This window comes from Azolla caroliniana, unplaced genomic scaffold (assembly GCF_043228905.1).
Source record: "Azolla caroliniana isolate FFs.n. ecotype wild unplaced genomic scaffold, voAzoCaro1.0.p SCAF_2, whole genome shotgun sequence".
In the NCBI taxonomy this organism is placed as follows: Eukaryota; Viridiplantae; Streptophyta; class Polypodiopsida; order Salviniales; family Salviniaceae; genus Azolla; species Azolla caroliniana.
This window is the reverse complement of record NW_028230437.1, coordinates 8,296,307-8,320,650: the sequence shown is the minus strand read 5'-3', so window position 1 is coordinate 8,320,650 and position 24,344 is coordinate 8,296,307. Positions and strand designations below refer to the sequence as shown.

At 36.3% G+C, this 24,344-nt stretch overlaps 2 protein-coding genes and 1 long non-coding RNA gene across 4 annotated transcripts; all 3 read right to left on the bottom strand.

Moving 5' to 3' along the window:
* Positions 1 to 3,420: 3,420 nt before the first annotated feature.
* LOC147867293 (lysophospholipid acyltransferase LPEAT1-like) lies at positions 3,421 to 7,395 on the bottom strand. 2 transcript variants are annotated; one of them, XM_087315089.1, is made up of 9 exons: positions 6,587 to 7,395; positions 5,634 to 5,750; positions 5,450 to 5,487; positions 5,297 to 5,361; positions 4,959 to 5,027; positions 4,607 to 4,740; positions 4,135 to 4,284; positions 3,828 to 3,891; positions 3,421 to 3,705 (listed from the first exon to the last, which is right to left on the bottom strand). In XM_087315089.1, the coding sequence occupies exons 1-9, from the start codon at positions 7,199 to 7,201 to the stop codon at positions 3,644 to 3,646; spliced, it is 1,314 nt and encodes a 437-aa protein (XP_087171215.1). In that variant the 5' UTR covers positions 7,202 to 7,395; the 3' UTR covers positions 3,421 to 3,643. The 2 variants fall into 2 exon arrangements, with proteins under 2 accessions (XP_087171215.1, XP_087171216.1); XM_087315090.1 differs by having other exon boundaries at positions 4,135 to 4,275; positions 6,587 to 7,393.
* Positions 7,396 to 8,190: 795 nt separating this feature from the next.
* LOC147867291 (mannosyl-oligosaccharide 1,2-alpha-mannosidase MNS1-like) lies at positions 8,191 to 22,918 on the bottom strand. Its single transcript, XM_087315088.1, is given in 15 exon segments — positions 8,191 to 8,895; positions 9,168 to 9,338; positions 9,428 to 9,508; positions 12,543 to 12,641; positions 13,300 to 13,408; positions 13,481 to 13,546; positions 14,008 to 14,132; positions 19,417 to 19,506; positions 19,590 to 19,764; positions 19,766 to 19,837; positions 19,839 to 19,904; positions 20,710 to 20,822; positions 20,937 to 21,143; positions 21,234 to 21,281; positions 22,584 to 22,918. Coding segments are annotated over 15 exon segments (1,911 nt in total). The 5' UTR covers positions 22,737 to 22,918; the 3' UTR covers positions 8,191 to 8,559.
* Positions 16,044 to 17,545, bottom strand: LOC147867292 (uncharacterized). The gene is made up of 2 exons (XR_015529340.1): positions 17,196 to 17,545; positions 16,044 to 16,283 (listed from the first exon to the last, which is right to left on the bottom strand). It is a non-coding gene; the product is annotated as an uncharacterized LOC147867292 (long non-coding RNA).
* Positions 22,919 to 24,344: the final 1,426 nt, after the last annotated feature.

Below are 24,344 nucleotides of genomic sequence, written 5' to 3'. Positions count from 1 at the left end.
GCTTGAGGGTGGGTGTTGAGAAACAAGCTCAACATGCCAAATTGTGCGGACTGAATAAGCCGAGAACTGGATCGGTTGGGATCTGGCAGGCCATTAGAAGCCTACACTCCTACTTTAGTAGGTAGGAATAGTCTTAGGAGTAGCGTTTTTATGTGAGCATTAAAGCACTGACAAAACTTGTGTTAACCCTTTGTTAGGGCTTGTATAAAATTGCTCAATGAGCACAGTCATATGTAGAGAGAGAGCATATTAGTTTTTTGAATTGAGGTTTTTAGTCTTCTACTTTCTCTATCTCGCCTTCTCTTACTGTGTATCTTTCTTTATACTCTCTGTGTGTTTTCTCTGTTGTTGTCCGGCTGAGCCGACTGTGTTCTGTTTTTAGGTTTTGCCATGTAGGAATTCTTCTTCTATATTACATAGTATAACAATTATCCCTCTCTAAAGTCATTGTTGCACGTAAATAGGTTTAGATGGCAAGTTGTTATCCCCCATGTTTCATCTTAATGGCCTCATTGTTGGGCAATGTGAGAGCTAGGGACCCTTTTCCTATTAAAGTAGTCATAAAGTCTAACTAATTTTACAATTGTGTCATTTAGATCACTCTGCTAGGCGGGCAAAACTCGTTGATAGTGTCTCTCCTTGGATGATAACACCCTCCCATGAGAAAGAAAGCACTTTACTTCATCTGAGATAGTAATGAAGAATTAGGGAATCAATGCATTTTTATTGCCTTTGCTAAGATGGGGCATAGGGTGAGTAAGAGGAGAGAAAAGAGTAGCATTTTGAGGAGGACAATGTAAGAGAGGAAATCGAGAAGGATAGAATATTCTCACTGAATCAATTTGGAGAGTAAAATCAGAATCCTTCAATTCAAGAACTCTTTGCCTTTATTTAAAACCATGATAGAAAAATTCATCTATATCCAAACACTGCCTAGATTCTCTGTATGTTTGTCAGTCAAGTCAATCTATATATACATAATATACTGTATGTATGCTAGTTGCTTTATAATATTAGTGATACCAAATAAAACAATGTGTTGTTGCATTGGGCTAGTCTGCATTCATGCTTTGTTAATGAATTTCACCAAACCCGCACATTTTTAAATCGCCATGGTGCCGATCCATCTGTATACTCTAAATTCCTTCAATTATGTAAAATCACATTTTCTCTTAATCTGATCTGCCTGGTTTCAAATTTAATATAAAATCGAAAGTGTATGCTGCCAAGTCAAAACATGAGATCGAGCGCAACCGAGAAGTCAAAACCTGAGATCGAGAGCAAACGAGAAGGTCAAAGCATGAGATAGAGAGCAATCGAGAAGTCAAAAACATGAGTTCGAGAGCAATCCACGAGAACTCATAGAAAATCATAGTCGCCAAACACGGGACGGTGGGGGCCATGTCTTAGGATAATACTTTAATGGCTTGAATTTATGAAGCACTGGGGAAGGAAAGAAAGGATCTCAGTTCAATTCATTGTATGTAGAAGATGGAAACTTTTCTCAAAGTGTTGATTTCAATTTTGATCTTCATAGGGACTAGTATCCTCTACTGTTTGCTTAGGTTCTTTGTTGAAGGCATCTTCTCTCTGCTTTATAACTTGTGTTGCTGTAATGGTGGTGCCAATGGCGAAGTTCATGATGGTGGCGTGGCTGCCGCCGATACAACTGTATAAAACAGTTATTAAACCTCTGTATTTGTGTCATGATTTGTGCTTCTAACAACTTATGCTTGGGACTTTGTACAATCAATTCATCTCCTATCCAGCCATAACTCTGTAATTACATATATAATCTGATCCATGTTGCTCCCACTTAACATTCATACCTTTTACCTTTCAAACTAAACCATAACCTTGGGGTTTCCATGGTCCAAACTTGTGATGTTTCTTTGTGGCCTATATAACATTATAACCCAAGCCAAATGCAAGAATGTCCAACCCCAACCTACAATGGATAATTATACATGTAAATATGTTTATATCAATCTATGCATGTGTATCACGCATGTCTGCACTCTGTTTTTTTGTGTAGCATCTTGATTATTACAATGTGAACCCATGTTTATGATGTAACCCAGGTGGTTATTGGTCATGAGTATGAATAATGTCCTCTCATTTTATTGAATCTGGGAAGTTGCAACCTAAATTTTGAACAACATGTCTCTCGTGATTTATGCGATTTCAAACCTTGGCAGATGTGGCTTTGAATTTGAATGAAGACATGTAAATGAGGGAAGCTTATAACAAAATAGTAATGTTTAGATTGGATTTTGGTTCCATGAGGCATCATACAATCAAATTCAAGATAAGAGGGGTGACACCAAATTCCAATGCACTTTCCAAGATTATACCATATACATATAGACCTACTTGAAGGTAGAAATACACCATTGTAAATTTAATTTAAGGATGCATTAGGTCTAAAACCAAACTATTTTTGACTCATTGTCATTAATCAATCATGAAGCCATTTTTTGTCAAAAGTTCAATAGAATTTCTCTTCAAACAATACCTTCTTCCTTGTTTGAGACTTAAGTCTTGGGACATCCATATTCTTAGGCTCCCTAGGATTGTTCTTATAAAACCCCTTGTTTTAGGCCCATGAGATCACCTAACAAAAATAGAATCCCAATATAAATTGATGAGGTTCAATGCCGACGACACTTTTCAAGCTTGGCCTACAATCCATACTCGCAATGTTATGGACATAGCTTTAGGTTCGGATCGGATGCCTATTTTTCATTAATATATAAATAGAGGAAAGATAATTATCCTAGGATTTGAGGAACCGTAGTATGGTCAACAATACATAGGAACCTCTGTGGCAATCAAGGGGCCTTTGGCTTAAGATATTATTATAATATGGGACTAGCTACCTTCTTTTATGAGTTCCCTGTGAAACTATGAGACTTTGGTGGTTTGGCAAAGTTGATGTTACACACTATCGTTCATCTACATCTAATCTAATCCAAGGTACATCTCTAGATCATACGTAGTAGTATAGCATGTCATTGGGGTTTAGGGATCTTGTCACTTATTTATTTCTTTATTTTCAATAATATCGATCATGTATGCAAGCCAATGTATGATTGCACCAATCAAACATACAACTACTTGCCCAACCATTGAAGAATTTACGAAAGAAAGAATCAATAATACATTAAATAGACACCCACGAGATCCCTAAGAACACCTCTGCAATCCTTACCGTGATTCAACATAAGACATATAGGGCTATATATAATATAAAAAACCTCATTAACCATTTTTTACTTAACATAAACTCAAATCATTGTTTTTCATTTCACTTTTTATTCAACATGAGAAGAAATATAGGGCTATATAATATAAAAAACCCCATTAACCACTCTTTACTTAAACATCAACTCAAATCATTGTTTTTCGTTTCACTTTTTAGCACATTGTATTAGATTCAAAACTCTTATATACAATTCTTTTATGAAAATGTGTTAAAAGTTTCAGAAGTCTGTATATATACAATTTGCTTTGTGAACATGTGTTAAACAACTCACATCTCTTATACAAACCCGTTTTTTGAAAGATGCATAGAAACTCGGAACCAGCTAGCATCCGTAAAGAGGAGAGCTTTTTTTTTATACATGATTTTTCTTGAACCGTTTTACATAGATTTGCATGCTTTCACACCGTTTTGTCCAAAGCCAACTCCGGAAGTCTTCATATCTAGCATAAAAAAAAACATATATATATATTCTTAAACAAAATTACAAATCTTCTTAATGTTTTGGAAGCTAAATTATATTTTCTTAAACAATTGTAAATGTTCTCAATGTTAAGGAAGCTACCATTCAAAAATGTATGATAGATCCTTTTCTCATGTAGTCCTATGTCAGACAAAACCAATCCTGCCTGTTAAGCCACATGGATATCAAACATTAGATTGATTGGCTCTCAAGATTTTTTAGGCATTCCCACTTCTTCTATAAAAAGGGGCAGAACAAAAGCATCAAACAAAATGAGTGTGATATGTGGCGAGAAACTTAAAAGGTATGCACAAAAACAAATTTCATGTCTTTCACAGTGAACTTCTGAAAATTATGAGCATACAACTTGCATTAAGCTTGTAAATGTATGCAAGAAAAAAAAAAACACCTCTTTGGCCATGAACCTCCGAACATTATTAGCATACAACTTTGCATCACGTTTCTCTGCTTCCGACGGAATATATAAAGGAAGCCACTCAACCTCCAAATGGTTAATGAATTGACAAAGGAGCAAAATAACATGCCGAACCTGCCAAAACTTCAATTGAACTATGAATTTCCTATTTGTGATAATGATTAAATCTATGTGAAAGTAGCTATATGTGTTTGTCTAGATGCATGTACACATCAATGGACATGTATGCCCGAGTACGCCCAACACATACACATGTACACACAAATACACATACACATGCATGCACATGTATATGTATATGTATAGATGCACAAAGATATGTAGACATATAATAGCAAAAGTACACATGTATACACAAATACACACACATACATGCACATGTATATGTATTATAGATGCACAAAGATATGCAGATATATAATAGCAAAAGAAAAAAAATACTTACTCCTGATATGGTGTCCCAGGCTGGACTCAACCGTCTGTAACGATACTTTAGAATGATCGGTTGCACTGGTATTCGAGCAAGAAATGCTCCAGTTTTGAATGGTAGCAAATAGCTACCATTCGTGGTCGTTCCTTCTGCACACATCATAATCGAAAGAAAATCATGATATTGCAAAATTTCATCCATCAAAAGCAAAAATTATATTAATGATGCATAAAACTTATCAGTCACAAGCAACAAAAACCAAAAAAAAAACAGACAATTCATGAGAAATCTATCCATCATGAGAAAAGATCAGGTTTTGCATCGTGCACAAGAAATTTCGATGATATATATACCTAATTTAGATTACCTGGAAAAAGAAGCATCGGTGATGCATTCTTGTCGCATTGTCCTGTCTGCACTCTCTCAAGAATAATACCTGGAGGACATACCATCAAAAGCTAAGCATGTCCAAAGAAACACCATAAGAGTTAACATTTGCATATCCCAAACATAACTAGCCCATGCATTACGAAATGTTCTCTCCTTTTGTAGGATGGCTAAATCTTGGTTAAATCAATCAATGGTATGCATGTCACAAATTTTGTCAAATCTATTGTTTATGAGGGTTTTATAAGCAAGCAATCACTTAAAATTCATTTTCAACAAAAATTCAATGCATCTTAAAACTTTGAATTCCATACATACCCGATACACCTTTGACATCGACCAATTTGTCTTCCCGTTCCACATACACACATCCTAACAATTGACTGAAAAAAGAATAAACTTGTACATAAGAAACAAATTTCCCGCTACATTTTTCCGCAAGAAGGGGATGGATGGATTAGGTAAACCAACCTGATTAAACCCACAATGGGTAGATGAGCAACAGATTTCTTTATATCATCAATAGCACCAAAGCCAGTAATCAATAGAAAAGAAATCAGAATTCCATATCAGCATAATAATGGAATAAGTAAAGAGTGCTGAGATAATCAACAAACATGGAAACTTAATCTATTTTTTAAGGTGCTTTACTTACCTTAGCAACGAAACCCGGGAATGAAACCCACATGTGGTAAAGAATATCCACGTAAGATACATGATTCGAGACTATAACAAGTGGTCGCAGGTTCATTTCACTGGGAACTCGTTTTTCCTACATTCAAAATTCAATCAATCTGTCTATTGATCAATTTGTTGTTTTTCATCTCTTTTAGTGATCTGTTGAGACTCCTGATATTCGAAGTCATCCTACCTTGATCAATTCAATAAGAAGATTTACTGGTTTTGACTGTGAGGGAAAAAATTCAGTAAAGAGATGGATGGTTTTTGAATATGGGAGACGAAAAAGTACTTCCAATGCATAAAGATTAGGTTTTTTTTACCGAATTGTTCAAGTCTAAATAAGAGAAAAAGGATCTTCATACTATAGAATGCATAAAGACCTTGATGTTTACTGAGGAACCATATTATGACCACTCTCAATGCATAAAGGCATAAAGATTAGGTTTTTTTTACCGAATTGTTCAAGTCTAAATAAGAGAAAAAGGATCTTCATACTATCACTTAGAATGCATAAAGACGAGGAACCATATTATGACCACTCTCCATGCATAAAGGCTTGGGTTTCTTCCATCATATTCAGACTCATCCATCTCAATACTGAACTTATAAAACCTAAACAAGACAAAATAAACCGTATTATGAACACTTTGAACGCATAAAGACTTGTGTTTTTACTGAATTGATTACACAAATAAGGAAGCATATAACTCTCAATGTATGATTTCTTTCATCATCCGATTCTGGATTTTATCAAGACCTAAATGAAGAAGCAAAAGAAGATCTTCACAATTTTGTTTCGAATTTCTTCAACATCTCTATAGATAATTGATCACGTCCTAAACAACAGATAAAAACCAGTCTTTATGAACACAACTTACAATGCATAAAGAATTCGTGTTAAGCGTTTTCATTTTGTTATCAAAATACCTCAGATGTTCTAGAAACGCCACCACGGAATATAACTTTGATCCGATAAAACCCTAAAATGAAAAGCACTACTCGTGACACATAACGCCCCATAGTTACAACCAGCCACCGACAAAATCCATGCAAATTCACATACGTTCCATTTGCATCAGCATCATCAGTATAATTCTGTAGAATGTTTTCCTTATTTTCTTTCTCAAAAGATATATTATGGGTCATTCCACCACCATCTCTATGACCAAAGACACCATTATGGTGACAACACCACCTGTACTTAGTAGTGACACCATGCCTTGATGTAGATTTATGGCTATGGAATAGTGTTAACAGAATGCATAAAAGGTAATATGGTATAACAGTTGCAAAGAGTAGAACCACTTTGAGAGGAACGATGGTGAATAGAGCAAGCCCGAGAAGGATTTTCTCTTTCATACAAATCTCTCCTCTCCCCATAGCTCCATATGCATCTTTCCTTAAATATGCTGCATATTTCTTCTCTATCTCTTCCTCTGTTTCTTCTTTTGACTCTTGTCTACGTAGCCAGAAATCCTCTCCAGACTTTGATGCACTCTCAATAAGAGAGAGATTGTGCTGATATGATGATGGAGGATCCATGGCTAGTAACTGTGAGCTGTATTTATCACTTGAGAGAAATAAGTTATTTCAACTCAAAATAAAGCTTTCAGGGCAACTTGGCATGAAGAGTTTCATGCTTTTTAAGGGTATAAGCAACGACATAGAGTTGAATCGGATTAGGGTTAGGGGAAGGTTTTTCCTTCTGTTCTCTAGAAGAATCGGTTTCTTCTATGGAAATCATTTTGTGAGAAGCATTTTGTACAAGAAAATGCAAATCAATGGTATCCAAAACAAGACCAAAAAGCTTATTAGGACTCCAATTTTGGCATGAAATTTGATAGTCTTGGGTCTATATTTGGAAACATTATCTCTCGCTTCTCAAATATAGCATATTCATACTGACCAAAATTTTAAGAACATTCTCCAACACTGCAAAACCAACAAGCCCCACTCCCCCCAAAAGAATGAATACTAGCTCGCAGTTTAAAATGAGTGCTAGAATTTATCATGATTGAATTTGTCTTGCCAGATTCCTTTGATGAAATCTATAGCTGAGGCTCTGGCGAAGAACCGCTCAAATCATCACGACTGTATTTGTTGTCAAAACTTCAGTTTTCCAAAAACTTACAATAGCTACGGTGTTCTGTATCATCTTGAAATCTTTAAACAATCATAGAATCAATATGGAACACATCGTTTACAACAATCATCCAATTTACAGTATGATAATTATTTTCTCTGAGTACTATGATATTCCTGCATCAAATTTTGCAAAGAGTATTTATGTTCGGAAACTTCAGACTAAATACTTGCAGAACTATGTTTTGAATAAAATTGAAGGACACGGAGAAGGGTACTTTTTGCAAAGGAAATGTAATTGTTGGTTTGATATTTTATCAGATTATACAAATAAACATGAAAATGTTGTTAGAGAGCTCGTTGTTGCCGAGATGCAATTGAAGCCATTTTCTTGGAAAGAATTGGCAATCCTCATTTTTTCTAGAAATAACTAATTGTGCATATCTCACTTTAAACTAGGAAACAACTTCTGAATTAAATAACAAGGTCAAATATTTACTGTGTACACCACACCTTGTTCCAATCAAATTTGAAAACCGTAATAATGTCAGGATCATGAAGGGTCTCTCGAATACATGCACGTTTGAACAAGATCGAGGAAGTGGGGGAGACAACAATCAGTTTGCCCATTAAATTGTCCCTGACTTTATCCTTCCCGAGTATTTAACATTTTTTAACATCTCGTTTTTATCTTCTTGGTAGGAAAAACAAAAATCAAAGGTATATACTAATAAGTAGTATAGACCTTATAAAGCTAGTAATTTTAATGTAAGTTAAAAATCTATTACTACAAGGAGAGATCACTAATATTACATGGTTCAGAAGTGTTCTCTCCCTTCTCTCCTGCCATAAAGATTGTTGTTATGCCTTGTCCCCAGAAGAACGTTCTTGATTTTATCAAGTTTAGCACCTTGGGCATTCTGTGATTCTCCAATCTTTCGACGTGGTATGGTGTATGTGCTTTCCCCCTTTTGTTGGTTATCAGATTCTTCTTTTGGATCTCTACTTACTATTCTGATAGGATGAGCTTCGGTGTTGAAAACCCATTGATCCAGAGAGATCACATCCGATGGCGAAAACAAAAGATAGAGATATTTCAGCGTTTCAGCCAAGAAAAAGGACTGCATTTTGTCATCCTTTATACCAGAGTTCACCTGCTCAACCACAAAAAACAATCTTTCTTTCTTTCTTTCTTTCTTTTTGATCTTTTCATCACATAAAATGAAATGAACTTATGTAAAAATGTGACAAAATTGATCAGAATATCGTAAAAATTTTATATTATTTTCTGCTTGATTTTGTTCCTGAACACATGATTGACAAATGTATTTACAATCTTTCAGGAAGCAAACAGTGACTCGGTGAGAGTCATACTAAAAAGGAACATATATTACCATATCGAAACATTATGCAACAGATCACTTACATCTCGTAGACCCACATATCCAGAATCAATGCGTGATTGCTTCTCAAAAGCTTGAAAAATATCCCAACCCCAATCTCGATAAACCTTATCTCCAGTTGTGCGCCATAGGTACATCAATGACTCCACTGTTTCTGGTCTTAAGATGTTCCATGATGTGCCCACCATCATATCCTGTTCAATTTTAGTTAGAAAAATATTTATGTGTGTGCAACAATCCCAGAAAAATTGTAAAGTGGCCAAAGAAATATCCAGACTAATACCTGGCCTTCTCTGAATAAATAGTTTTCTCCTGCAAGTTTAGTTGGTGTTCGTTGATAGAAATTGTAGCATGTTTTTGCAATCTGTGTCAGAAAAGACCAAATGTTATGCCAATCAAACAACCGAAATAATGAAAGAGAGCTATGTTGGCATGTTTTAAGATGACAAAATGGCCTATAAGACCAAATAAGAGATTACTTCTTAAAATGTTCTCTCATCTTTGAGAAAAACAGATCAAAATAAATACAATTAAGCATGGAGTACAGAATCACGATATGTAAGAACTCAAGACTCTGCACTTAGATGACTGAGACTTTTGCCTTCGAAAAATCTCCAACATGGGCCGTTCCAAGATGGAGGGAATCAAGATGGAGCTATATTGGCATGTTTTAAGATGACAAAATGGCCTATAAGACCAAATAAGAGATTACTTCTTAAAATGTTCTCTCATCTTTGAGAAAAACAGATCAAAATAAATACAATTAAGCATGGAGTAAAGAATCAAGATATGTAAGAACTCAAGATTCTGCACTTAGATGACTGAGACTTTTGCCTTCGAAAAATCTCCAACATGAACCGTTCCAAGATGGAGGGAATCAAGATCTTCAAAGTGAGGGCATCACCTTCGGTGCTGGGTGATAATGGCCTTAATTTGTCAAGACAGGTGATGAGGCCATGGTCCCTATGGTCAGTGGCAACATGCACGGCACATTGCCATTGCCTGACCTATTGTAATCCTTTTCAAGTGTCCTGGTAGAGACCCACTTTTGTAGTTCTTGATTGACATGTAGCATGAGAAGGAAAGGAAGTCATGAATGTTCTTTGCTCTTTTGTTGTCCTCCAAAAAGTTCTCTGTCTCTTGATATCTGGCAAGGGCAATTCCAAGCACTATTGGTCTTTGTATTCCATTACCGTGTATAGTGAGTCAATGCCTTCTTTAAAGAGGCAACGATATCTACTTAATAGAAAAAATGGCACAACTGATCACAATGGCAAACACATTCTTCCACCTCCCAATGCCACAATCAGTATATTCATTCTTCCATAGATTTGTGTGCATATCTGCCTATCTCAAACTAATATGGTCCTGAGCTGCCCTATCACACTATGGAATGGAAGGCTTCATAATAAATCCATCTTGCGACATATGTAAAAAGAGTGCCTTATAAGAGATTTTGTGGAGCTCATCCATGTTTGTTCATTATCCAATTTAATGATATCAGCTAAGATCATCCTGGTCTTTTCCACTTTAGTCACGTTTATTCCAGGTTCAGTAAGTTGTTTTGATGGTGCAAGTGCCTGCCTTGAACCCCTTTGCTTAGGGAGATCCCAAATACGTTGGATACCAGTCACTAATCAAAATAAAGCATCAGTCACTATTGGGGCTGCTCCCATCTCTGCCCTGATTATATCATGGGGCGCTTAGCTCCTTCCTTATCATGCATGCAATCATCGACTAAATGGTCTCTCCAAATTTGTCCAGTTATGCGCCCTATGAAGGCTCAATCCACAAATTTCTACTCTATAGAGAAGTGTTGGTGTTGCCAATGTATCAAACCACCACAATTTAGTTTGTAGTTCTCAGAACTGGATGAGCACATTGTCTTTCAAGGTCACCAAGGGTTGCATATCCACAAGGAAATCGAAGCACAAGAAGTAAGGCCCAACAAAGATTACTTCTAGATATGTGTAGGATCATGTGTATGTGACCTTTAAGAAATGCAATTCTGATCTTGTTACTCATTCTTGAGTGGTAGTAAACACCATCACTTTGGCCTTATCAAGGTTGATTGATAAATCTTTATCTATATAAAATGATTATATAGCATTTAAATGTCGTCATTGTCCTCTGAAAGTCAGAGATCAACAAGATGTCATCAGCATATAGTAGCATCGGTCTGGCTACTAACTGCTAAGCATGGTCCTGAACCACCCAACCTCTTTACATAAATAATATCTCATCTATATAAAGACAAAAGAGATCAGATGATAATGAGCATCCTTCGCTAGCCATGATCTCTGATAAGCCATTAGGAGTGCGCAATTTTTTTGACGATGATTCATGGAGTGCATAGATTGCCCATTCCATATCTATTCGGACACCAAAAGCTTCTCGTCGCTGCACGATTCAAGCAGACGGTATAGTGTCATAAACTTTCCTGAAATCCACAAAGCAACAATAGGTTCTCATTTTATAGTTTCTTCTTATTTTATTTTGATTTGTTCTCAAAGACGAGACAACACTCAAGATGTAATCTCTTATTTGGTCTTATAGGCCATTTTGGCCTCTTAAAAGACGTTAATATATCTTTCTTTCTTTCTTCTTCTGCTTGATGAGGGCTGGGATGGTCAATATGTGATCCAAGGTGTAAGCCCCATTCCAAAACCTGCCAGTCCAGCTGAACAGCAGCCATTTCTCTGTCCATACACTCCATTCTGACTCAAGGATCAAACCATATAGTTATCAGGCTCTCCACTCTTGAATATGGCACACAGCTCTATTAAAGATGTATGCAAGAAAACGAGACCAATGTGTCACGGATATAGATAAAATGCTTGCTACCAATTCATCATGATCTTGGGCCTTTCCAAATTGTAGCCTATCAATGCATTTCTCACCTTATGTGGAGTAAAAAAGGGGAATTCATAGAGAACATTTGCATATTCAAGTGAAGATATATCATAACAAAAAATCATGCAAGTTTCTAGGAATGTGGAATAACATACGAGTACAAAAACATAATTGTATGTTTGCACATAGCTTGTAACAATGCAATCAGATGCAAGGCTGTATAGCTACAGAAATTTAGAATTACATATCTGCATCTACTACAAAAAATTGGAGCTAATAAGTGCAATACACACTAACTACAAAGTTACAAATACAAAGAGACATTGCATGTGTGGTTTTGATACTGAAAGGAAATACCATAAACTTTGAAACTATTAAAAAGAAGAAAATAATATTTTGGCAGATAGAAAAGTTAACTCTTCTATACCACTTAGAGATGCCAAAAGGTTCAATACTTCTGTCCTCTGGTTTCAATCAAATAATCTTTTGGTAACTAAAACATTTAACACTTCTACTCTATCTCAAGATGCTGACAGATTCAATACCTCTTTCGCAGCATCGAGATATTTTGATTTCTTCTCAGGACTAGCACCCATTGAGCCAAGTGCAAGCATCCCAGGTACAAAACAAGCAAGCTCGTCCATCTGCAATAAAGCAGATATGGTAATCATGTAGCTATAAAATATCACCCATATTTTTCTTTATTTCTCCAAAATACCCACAGGAACTTGGTCAACTCCTTTGCAATTAATTACCTTTTCCTATTTGGGTAATTACATGATCAATCCATCCCCCTTTGCTATTTGATCAATTATACTATTGATTCATCCCCCTTCTCTTTCCTTCTTTCTATCTATCTATGGTTGATCAGGGGCATCTGGGCAAATAAAAAATGTAGGGAGATAACAAAAAAACTCAAGGGTTGTTCCATATAAAATACAGCCTAGGTATGAAATACCACCCAATTTGCCTTTATTTCCCCAAAATACCCCCACAGGACCCTGGTCAACTTCTCCACAAGCAATTATCTTTTGCTATTTGGGTAAATATATGGTCAATCCATCCCCCTTTCCTCAATTATATGAACTATTTGATCAATTACATTATCTATTCATCCCTTTTTTTCTTTTTCTAGGGTTCTCTACGGGCATCAGGAGAAATAACAAAAAATGAACGGGATTTGGGGAGATAAAGATAAACTCAGAGGTGGTTCCACATAAGATAAAGCCTGCAATTCATGCAATATATAGCTATTGCACCTTTACTATGACACTTAACACAAAACCTAATAGTCAGCCATACCTTATCTATATATGAGTCACCAGAACGTTCAGTGATGTATAAGAAATTGGATGGGGTTGACCTCCTTGTCAAAGTCATAAGACCTTCCATTGATTGTTCCCACATATCCCTAGAATTAAATGACAAAGAGAATGAGACAGAAGACTCGAACAAAATCAAGAAAAATGCTCAAGACTTGAACCTGTAATGTTTTACGGGTGCTGTCTTGTTTCCTAGGACCCAAACTTTCAGAAGATATTCGAAGAAACTGCAAAGACACAAAGATAATCAATCACTCTAACAGATGCAATAACTCTGAAATTTCTTCCATAATATAAAAATAATGACTATAAATGAATATAGAATACAATGACTGGATTTTAGGAAGGTAATTCGCCTACACTCCTGTCTTCACCCATAGTTTTGGCCAAAATAAGAATTGATGGAAGTCTTCAAGTCACAGCATGAGAAGTAGGGAAAATTTTGGTCAAAAAGGAAAATTTGAGCAATTTCTTTATCATTGATATATTCTGACATTGGTGGCTGAATCATCTATCAAGTTGTGGAATAAATCTTCAGCTGATGAGTATATTCCATCATGCTTCACATATTAATTGATTACATTTAATAATAGCATCAATACTTAGTTTTAACCTACAATCTGCACATATAAATGCATATAATGATTCAGCAATGACAAATACACTGCTTTCCTGTAAGTATATTCACCTGTCACCCATTGCACCAAATGTAACCTTTGACGTAGTAGGCCTCCCACTATCTGGGCTAATGAACATGGGTAGCAGTCCATCAGATGGAAAAACCTCCCTGAGCTTATTTATTACATTTTCGGCCTGAAAAAGATAAGATGTTAGTAATATTTCTAGTTAACTCATAAATTATATTCAAATGGTCTTGATGAACTAAAAAGATAAAATCTTATTAATATTTCCAGCTAAACTCATAAATGCACCTTGATGAACTAAAAAAGGTATATTTACAGCACAACTTTACAGAGCTTATCATAGGGTATGAAGAAAACGGAAAAGGGGAAGAAACCGCTAACCAAAACTACATACTTAGGAATAAAGAGGAAACTATTGTATTATGGACACATCATTTTGATGGGTTTGCTTAGAATGCTTGATCAGTAGCAATTATTGAAAGTGAAGCTGAGATGACCAACCTCTGAGCAAAAGATACTAATAATCAGCATATCTTGGAAAGCCCCAGAATATAATAGAAGACTTAAGAGTGGTAATATGAACTAGCAGTGTTCAATCAACTTACATTCTGGCTTAGTTCTAGGGGCAAAAATGTCCTAACGAAACATTTATGTGGCAATTATGGGAGGCACAAGGAACTACTATTGCACCATTAATTTGTATACATTAAATGGAATTGATGGGAGAAGGCTCAAAGACAATACACCAATGTGACCTATCTAAAAAGCGGTGTGCGCAGGCGTAAGTGGACATCTCTTGCTAGGGCCTGAAAGGTTGCCCACTTCATTCTAAAAAAAACATTCAAAGAACAGTTACTAACTGCAGTTTTGAGGCTCAATTGTTTTGAAGATACTTCCTCATGTGGATTGTGGATGTACATCATGATGCATTGGAAACATATAATTCCCAACTGATGGAGATGGTTCACAAATTCTGTTACTCTGATTTGGCCAGTCCACAGTTACGAAATGCCAGCCAGATCCCATTTTATGTTTCTGACCCTTCATTTTCTTTGACATCAGGAAGATTCAAACTCATCATAATCATCACATTGATGATACATCAGGTCTCATCCTTTCTGATACAAAGATAGTACCACAGGGGCTCTTCATACCACATTACTTCATGTGTTATATCCACACTAAACATGCAGACTTGTATAACTGATGCATAACATGGTTCGTCTCATAGGCCAATTTTGTTCTCATATTCAAGATTTCAAAGAAAGACATCTTACTTATTCCTTCTAGGGGAATAACCTTGTTAGTGTTGGAGGGTGGCAGCTCCAGATCTGCACTCTCTTTCATCTTTATTATCTCTGTTCTACATTCTCTCTCTTCCTAGATTCTTCCTAGATAAAAGTCATTATCTCCTGCCCTCGTAGGTGCTTCCCTCGTTTCGGAGACATTTCCATTCTAGATCGACCTATGCTAGAGATCTTTCGGAGACAAAAGCTACAATATACCTAACTTGAGAATCTCACATGTGCCAAAAACCACATTCCCTCGTTTCTTCTCTTTTCATTTTATTTACTTTTATAATTACTGTGTAATATTTATTTTATTTTGATTTGTTCTCAAAGACAAGAAAACACTCAAGATGTAATCTCTTATTTGGTCTTATAGGCCATTTTGGCCTCTTAAAAGACGTTAATATATCTTTCTTTCTTTTCATCATCTTATTTACTTTTATATTTACTATGTAATATTTATTTTATTTTGATTTGTTCTCAAAGACAAGACAACACTCAAGATGTAATCTCTTATTTGGTCTTATAGGCCATTTTGGCCTCTTAAAAGACGTTAATATATCTTTCTTTCTTTCTTTCTTCTAGAATCTGCAACTCTTTAAATGTCTTCTCTCTCTAGAATCTGCAACGCTTTAAATGCCTTTTCTCTCTTCCACTTTTTCCAAGATATTCCCTCTTATTCCTAGTTTATTGTACCTGTTTGGTAGTACAAGCGTCACTTAACTACCAAACAACCATTTCACCCACTTTCCCCAATTTTGTATAAATAGGCTATACCAGCCTCTTTTGTAAAGACTTTTATCTTTGTTGCTTCTTAAAAACAAGCTCTACTCTTTGGCTGTGTCTCTACTCTTTGCAACTTTTTTTTCTACTGCTGTCTAACAGCCTTCTCACAGCTTGGCTGTGTCTATTTTGTTCTAACAACTGTTCCGCTGCTGCTATTAACAGCTTTTCTCACATGGTATCAGAGCAGTGAGGTCTCCATATCCTCAGCCTGATTTCTTTTGCCAAAGAGCACACAGACCTATCTTCTTTTATCCCTCCCTCCCAACCCTATAGAGGTTCTTTTTTCTTTTCCCCTCATCTGAGCCTCGCCTAGCATCTAGGGAGGAGTAGAAAGACCCTGAGCATCTACTTACAGCCGCTGCAAATTGTCCAGTTGTAGCTTAAGAGGAGGATATCCATGGCCTCACATGCCACCATTGTTTCACAATTACTTGGATTGGAAACTGCAAATAAAGACCTTGCTACAGCACCATCGTCTATGGAATGTGGTCAATGGTAGTGACAAGAAACCACCGGTAACTTCATCCTCTTCAACCAAATCAGTTGTTGGCTCATCTAACGCTGAGATTGACGCTTGGCTAGATAAGGATTCTTGTGCTCATGCTTTCCTCATGTTTAACATTAAACCGAGCATTGCTCGTCAATTTCAAGATACAGATGAAGAGACAGCCAATGAACTATGGGCAGCCATCAAAAAGAGCTATCATCGAGCTAATCATGCTCAAATGATAGCTATTGAGAGCCAACTAGCAAATCTCAAGATTCATGACACTCCCAACGTCATGGATCAAATAACACAATTTGTTACTCTCCAAAAGGAACTAGTTTCTTTGGGAAGCAAGTTAACTAAAGTTGAGTTTGTGCATCGTCTAATGATAAAGTTGCCTGAGTCAATCTCAGCCTTTTGTGACACAATTTCTCTTCATCCCAACACACCTGATATGAATATATTTCTTGCCATGCTACAAGACAAGGAAACAAGGAAGAAAAGTGCTCAAACTTCCAATGAGACGCTTCTACATGAGAAGAGTAAAGGCAAGTAGAAGCAAAATGGCAACTCCTACAACAAACCGAATCCAAGACCACCAAACAACCCAGCCTACAAGGAGCTCACTTGTCATTATTGTGGCTACAAAGGTCACATTCAGCCCGACTACCGAAAAAAGAAAAGGGACAATGCCAAGAAATCTTCTACCGAAAGTCAACCTACATCAAAATCAAACTTGGTCCACTCAGCCAAAGAAACAGTTTTCCTTGGCATTGAGGAACATTCTTCACATTTGGCTGGAACAACTACCTCAATCATCGATGAATGGTTAGTAGACAGTGGTGCCACTGCACACATGACTTATGACAAATCCATTTTGCATGATGTGAAGCCTAGCTCCTCCCAAATCTCCATAGGAGATGCCTCAAGCATTGAGGCTTCGTGTGTGGGTAATGTGTTTCTTAACACTTCGTCAAATGACAAACCTGTCGTTCTTCAAGATGTGCTACACGTGCCTTGCATTTCAAGACCAAGTACCATGCTGATGGTACTTCAGATAAGCACAAGGCACGTTTAGTTGCAAAAGGCTACTCACAAATCGAAGGAGTGGATTACGAGGAAACTTTTGCTCCAACAGCAAGGTACACCTCTATTTGATGCGCTCACACTTGCTGCTCACAACAAATGGCCCATCTTTCAAATGGATGTCAAGTCAGCCTTCCTTAATGGTGACTTGAAAGAGGAGGTTTATGTTGAACAGCCTCCAGGCTTCGAGATTTCAGAGCAGAACAACATGGTCTACAGGTTACACAAAGCCTTGTATGGCTTAAAGCAAGCTCCCAAAGCTTGGCATGACAAATTTGATACCTTCTTTCTCTCACTTGGGTTTAAGCATTGTCATGCTGACAGCAATCTCTATGTCTTTTCCCAAGAAAATCTACTATGCTTGATCATGTTATATGTTGATGACCTTCTAATTACAGGGTCTCTTGCTTCTAAAATCAAGGAGCTTTGTGCTAACCTCAAAACCACATTCGAAATGACTGATCTAGGACTTCTCCATTACTTCATAGGTATGGAGGTCTATCAATCACATGGCGGTATCTTCCTCAGCCAACATAAGTATCTCAGGCAACTCCTTGACACCTATGTCATGTCAAATTGCAAGCCACTCTTTTGTCCAATGGATCCTAACTCAAAGCTATCTCGTGAAGATGATTCTCCCATATTTGAAGATAGAGTGAGTATTCTTCTTCACTTAAGTTATACCAGGCCTGATTTGTCCTATAGAGTGAGTATTCTCAGCCAATTCTCAAGTGCTCCGAGACAAAGTCATTGGCAAGCAGTTATTCAAGTTCTTAGGTATTTGGCCAACACACACAACTATGGTCTCTTTTTTATAGGCTGCATTGAGCTTGTTGGCTACTCAGACGTTGATTGGGCAGGTGATATTGATTCTAGATAGTCCACATCTGGCTATTGTTTTATGTTAGGTTCATGCTTGATTTCTTGGAAATCGAAGAAGCAAAACTCAATTTCTACATCATCGACAGAAGCTGAATATCAAGCTTACTTGGATACTTGTTGTGAGTTGCTATGGTTAATGCAATTGTTTTCTCACATTGGTGTTTTGCAAGACTCTCCTATTGCAGTTTTCACCGACAACCAAAGTGCTTGTGCCTTGGCACATAGCTCAACATTTCATAGTAGAACAAAAAATATCGAAGTGCACTAACATTTTGTTCGTGAATTAGTGAAATCACAAGTCATCAACTTGGCATATTGTACTACTGAAGAAAGTGTGCCTGATTTATTTACTAAGCCACTTCCAAGGCAAGCCATTGATTAGCTCCTCGGTCAATTCAATGTTGGACCGTCGTTCTGGAGCTGAGAGAAGGTATTGGAGAGTGACAACTCTAGACATGCACTCTCTTTCATCTTTATTATCTCTGTTCTACATTCTCTCTCTTCCTAGATTCTTCTCTCTCTAGAATTTGCAATGCTTTAAATGCCTTTTCTCTCTTCCAATTTTTCCAAGATATTCCCTCTTATTCTTAGTTTATTGTACTTGTTTGGTAGTACAAGAGTCACTTAACTACCAAACAACAATTTCACCCACTTTCCCCAATTTTGTATAAATAGGCTATACCAGCCTCTTTTGTAAAGACTTTTATCTTTGTTGCTACTTAAAAACAAGCTCTACTCTTTGGCTATGTCTCTACTCTTTGCAACCATTTTTTCTACTGCTGTCTAACAGCCTTCTCACAACTTGGCTGTGTCTATTTTGTTCTAACAACTGTTCCGCTGCTGCTATTAACAGCTTTTCTCACAGTTAGTTCCCTTAAATGAAAAATATCACATTTTCAAGTGGGGGGATTTTATTAGCAGACCTTTTCCATGTACTTGGGGTTCCCTGTCCGTTGTGAAAGTGCAATTAGTTCTACTTGTTCAGTTCCCAAATCTGCCAATACACTTGATCCCTGCGAAGCAAAGTTTTTGTAAGGAAATCTGAAATAACTATATCGACCAAATGGAAATACATGCACAAAAACAGCTTACATACCCCTGTCCAGCCTAGATTATGTGCAAGACCAGTTGCTAAGTTTATTGTTGTATATGGTATTCCTGTTGGTGTGTTCCATGCAGGTAACAATCTATCCGCCAAATCCTTTGCTTTGTCAAGAAACATGCCGTCTCCAGAAAGGTCATATGCACTAAGGAGGCCTCCAAGCACTCTATACCAAAAGCAAATAAAAAATAAGCAGTCTTGTGATTATTATGAGATTTGGAATACAAACCTGAAAATACTTGCCTGATGGTTGTTTCAAACACGCTGGCATCATAATGCTTGTCAAAAGTCATATGAACCTCTACCCATCTGCAACATTTAGAGGCATAACAAATTGAGGAGTTGCATTTTGGCATGAATTCCGTAAATTACAAATTCTTAAGATCTACAAATATGCAGATAAGGTTAGTGCAAATCTATACTACATAAAAACACAGACACTGTCAATTACTTCATGCTATTGTAGACTAGAAGCTTTGAGCTTGATAAAGTTGTTGTTCAGTAATACATCCAACAAAAATTGCTAATTCTTTATCAAAATATTCATGCTTCAAGATATTTGTAAAAAAGAAATAAAGTACTTTTTTGAAATTCAGATGTCATAGATCTGAATAGATGTGATGATCCTGCAAAAAACTACACTTGGCACCAATAATTTCTCATCTTCTAAGTTTTCTCAATGGCATCCTGCAAGTGCGCCCTTCCAAGAAGTAGTAATATACTAAAACAACGTTTTATCTTCTAGAATAGAAACACACCATACAAAACCATGAAGAGAACAATCCAGCAAACAAGAAGAGAATGAGAAATCTGTCACAGCAAAAGTGAAAGACAAGAAAAAATCTTCCAACAAAAAATTGTGTCTCGGCTTCCCAGAAATGCACTTCAATCTTAGACCTTATTTACTCTTTATTTGGGTCCTTAAAGATGGATAGTATCAATCTTCATTAACCTTCCATTTGAAGGGTTTCTTCTGTTCAAGTTTAAATTCTCTAATGTCATATGGTTGAGTGTGTCGACTTACTATCTGTCAGTTAATTTAAGAATTTGAGGCTCAACTTTAAAAGTTTAGATATCCATTCACTATAGTATTAGAAAATAGGTGAATACTTACTCTTTAGCTTTCTTAAATTGGTCGTTCAAGCCCATGATATATAACGTATCCAAAGAGTCTACAATAGTTGCCCCAAGTCCCCCAAAATCATTTGATCCTGACCGTGACTGTGGCTGCATACATGGAAAGAGTATGCTGTAAGGGTGGTTGCAACTCAGAACAAAACAGAAGAGATTCAAACTGATGAGAAAAAAAACATATCCAATTCAAAAACAAAAACTCCATACCAGAAGTTCATCCATACCCCATGCATATTTTTCATAGGAACTCCATGCATGAACCATTGCAGCCTCAACTTTGTCTCTTCTTTCTCTTGTCTCTGGGTCACTATCCTCAAAATCTTTTCCTTGTGTAACCCTACGAGTCAATACTTTTGGTGTGTCTCCAAAAATTGGTCGCCCTAGATCACCCAAAAGCTTCCTCATTCCATCTAGCTGCAAAATAACATAAATTACGAAATTTGAAAGGTATCTATTCTAATTTCTATGTCAGAACGGGAAATGTATTTATATGCATGGATTTACCTTCTCGTTTAGGTCTTCATTGATCCCATTTAATTTTGCAATTTCTTCCTGCAAAAAAGATTCCCAAATGAATCGACTGCTTATAATTTAATCAATGTTACTGCAAGACATCTGGTGCTATAGTGGAGGTAGTGACTAAAATCGAAACCCATCAATGCCAATCATCTAGCCCTTTGATACCAATCATCTAACCTTTATGATTCACGTGATAGAGGTATGTTTATTAAAGGGAAGAAATAGTGCTCACTTAAAGTCATCTGATTCACTCATGTGATAACTGTTAATCCAAAATCTATGGGGAAACCTTGATCATGTTCTTCTCTCTATATGATGATTCCTTGAATAATGATGAGTACTGTACGTCTATGGTACTACCTTGATTCAGAAAAGGTGCACAACTTTCCCTAAGCAGGTGGATACATTGATGCTAAATACATCTTTGAAAACACATTTCCTAGATGCACATATATACATTTTTATGAGCCCTGCCTCTAATTCAATTTGCATATCCTACTTGCCAAATCATACAACCTGTTCATGATGCATTGACTTAAATAACCAGCTTGTATTCAAACTCAACAAGATTTAGACTCAAAATACTATATCAAAGTTTCAAAATGATTTAGAATGAAGGATCTATAAGTCCAGTCTCTACATAAATTTGAGCATGTTCTTCTGCCCTAGTTACACAACTTGTTCAAGATGCCATAACATAAATAACCATCTTGTATTCAAATTTTCAACAAGATATAAAATAAACCGTCTAAGAACTCTGTCGCTATATAAATTTGAGCATATCCTACAAACCTAATTATACAACCTGTTCAAGATTCCATAACATAGGTAACAAACTCTTATTCAAAGTTCAACAAGATTAAGACTCAAAATATTATATCAAATTTCAATCAAGATTTAGAATGATGGATTAGAGGTTTGAAAGATTACTATCATCGCAACCAATTTCAACAAGCTTCTAGACTGAAAATAATTTTGGCATAAAAAACAAATTCTCAACAAGACCTCAACTGCAACGAATTTTAGATCAAAAAACATTTGGCATTGCATGACCTTGACTGTAGATTTATGACTCTATCATAACATTAAAATTCTACAAGATTTACAATGAATAATTATTGTCATAGGATCAGCAAGATTTAGACTAGATAATCATATCATAGCATCTCATTTTCAACAATATTTTGGAACATATTGTAAACGAGAACTTCTATCATAAACTTGGAACGATGTTTATATAAGGTTTTGGAGGAATTTTTACATCAAAACATCAGAATTTGCAAAAATATTTGGAATGAAACAAAATTATAGATCAAAAGATTTAGCATTCTGTACCTCGTGTTCTCTCAACATGATTTGTCTATCCCACACTGCAAATGTCAACAAAACAAGAAGAATGAAGAAATAAGCGAGACGGGCAGGTCTCTTTAAGTAATATGAAGGATGCAAATAACGCAGAATTCCATTTGAAGTTCTCGGTCTCGCCATAGCTAGAACAAAAGAAAGGGGGGGTGGGGGGGGGGGGGGGGGGTGAGAGAGAAAACAATGATTCTTCAAACAGAGGAAGTGCTCTGTTCTCCCTTATTGGGTAAGATCGTCTCTCATTTCTGGTCTATCTATTCACAGATTTGACTGTGATCAAGAGAGAGAGAGAGAGAGAGAGAGAGAGAGAGAGGAAGACAATAAGAAACGCTCTGTTTTCTTAGAGAAGAAAGAGTCGTGTTTCATTAAAATAAAAACAAATGGATTTTTTTTTGGCTTTTTCTTTGGGACAACACAAGGAGACAATCGAGATTCGAACTCGAGACCTCCCTCTCCATGTCAAAGTCACTCCCTCCAAAGCTTCCCTTCCACTTTAGATATTTATTTCTTTTGTTCATGTTTTTCCATGCCAATTATCGAGAATCGAGACACACACACACACACACAAAAAAAAACACATACCCCGTACACTTCTTCTCCCTTGCGTGCATACCTCGAAGATCCATTCAAAATACTAATGTGATCTGCTTGAGGCCCATGGATTTGTTCCTTCGGCTCCTTTGGCATATATATATTAGCTCATGTCTCTTATTTGGATGTGCCTTACATCAGATAACGTGCACCTGACCATGAGTTGAGTAGGGATAATCGAGTTTAACGGTCGCTGATTCATGAGCTTAATTATCGATTGGAGAGGCAAGGACATTGGTCGATGACAATTGGATGCGTGTGATAAAGAGGCAAATGATTTACAAGAATCACTACAACTAAAGCTAGAAAAAAGGAATGGTTTATTTAAGATCTCCACAAAAGATAGGTTCATGAGTGTGATTAAGCTTAACCACACACTTGTATGGTGTTACAAACATATATTGAGAGGTTTAAGTGAAACCTAAAAAGAATGGTTTGTACGGCCTCCTGTATAAAAGGGAGGCTCTTATCCAATCAACAAACAAACAAAAATGTGACTAAAAACACAACATACTAATTATTTTTACAGAAAATGTTGCAGGCAATGCTCTTCTTATGTAGAAGATAGAAGAGTCCAAAGTAAAGTGTGCAAAATAACGAGTTTATGACGTCATAACCACAATGTGTTTACAATGTCAAAATAAAAGTAGAATAATGTGTGATTAAGTTGCACCACATTTTATCAGCTAAAAGTTTGGGTGGTTGTTCCAATAACGTGATTGGACTAAATATGCTATCACTTCCCTTGAATGAAAGTTTTCTTTGTGTGTCAAGCAATTTTGCTTCAATTCAAACTTGACCATATTCAATGACGATGTTTTGAATAATCAACTTTTTGAGCTAACTTATGTACGTTTGCCCTTTATGGACTTGGCCTTAGAGTCTCTCACTCATTCCCTTGAGCATTTGAATAGTTTATTCCTTCAATAAGAAGCTTCGATGATGGAAAACATCATGAAATGTCTTGGATATTCAATTTATTTTTAGCACTTAAAGAGAGGAAGCCTCACTATCTATATTGTGTGCTTTCACAAACAAATCTTAATATTGGAGGTTGTTTTCAATTAATTTTCAACTCAAATGTCAAACATTGTCTTTATAGTGTATATTTTGAATTAATGCACCCACATAGATACATGTGTA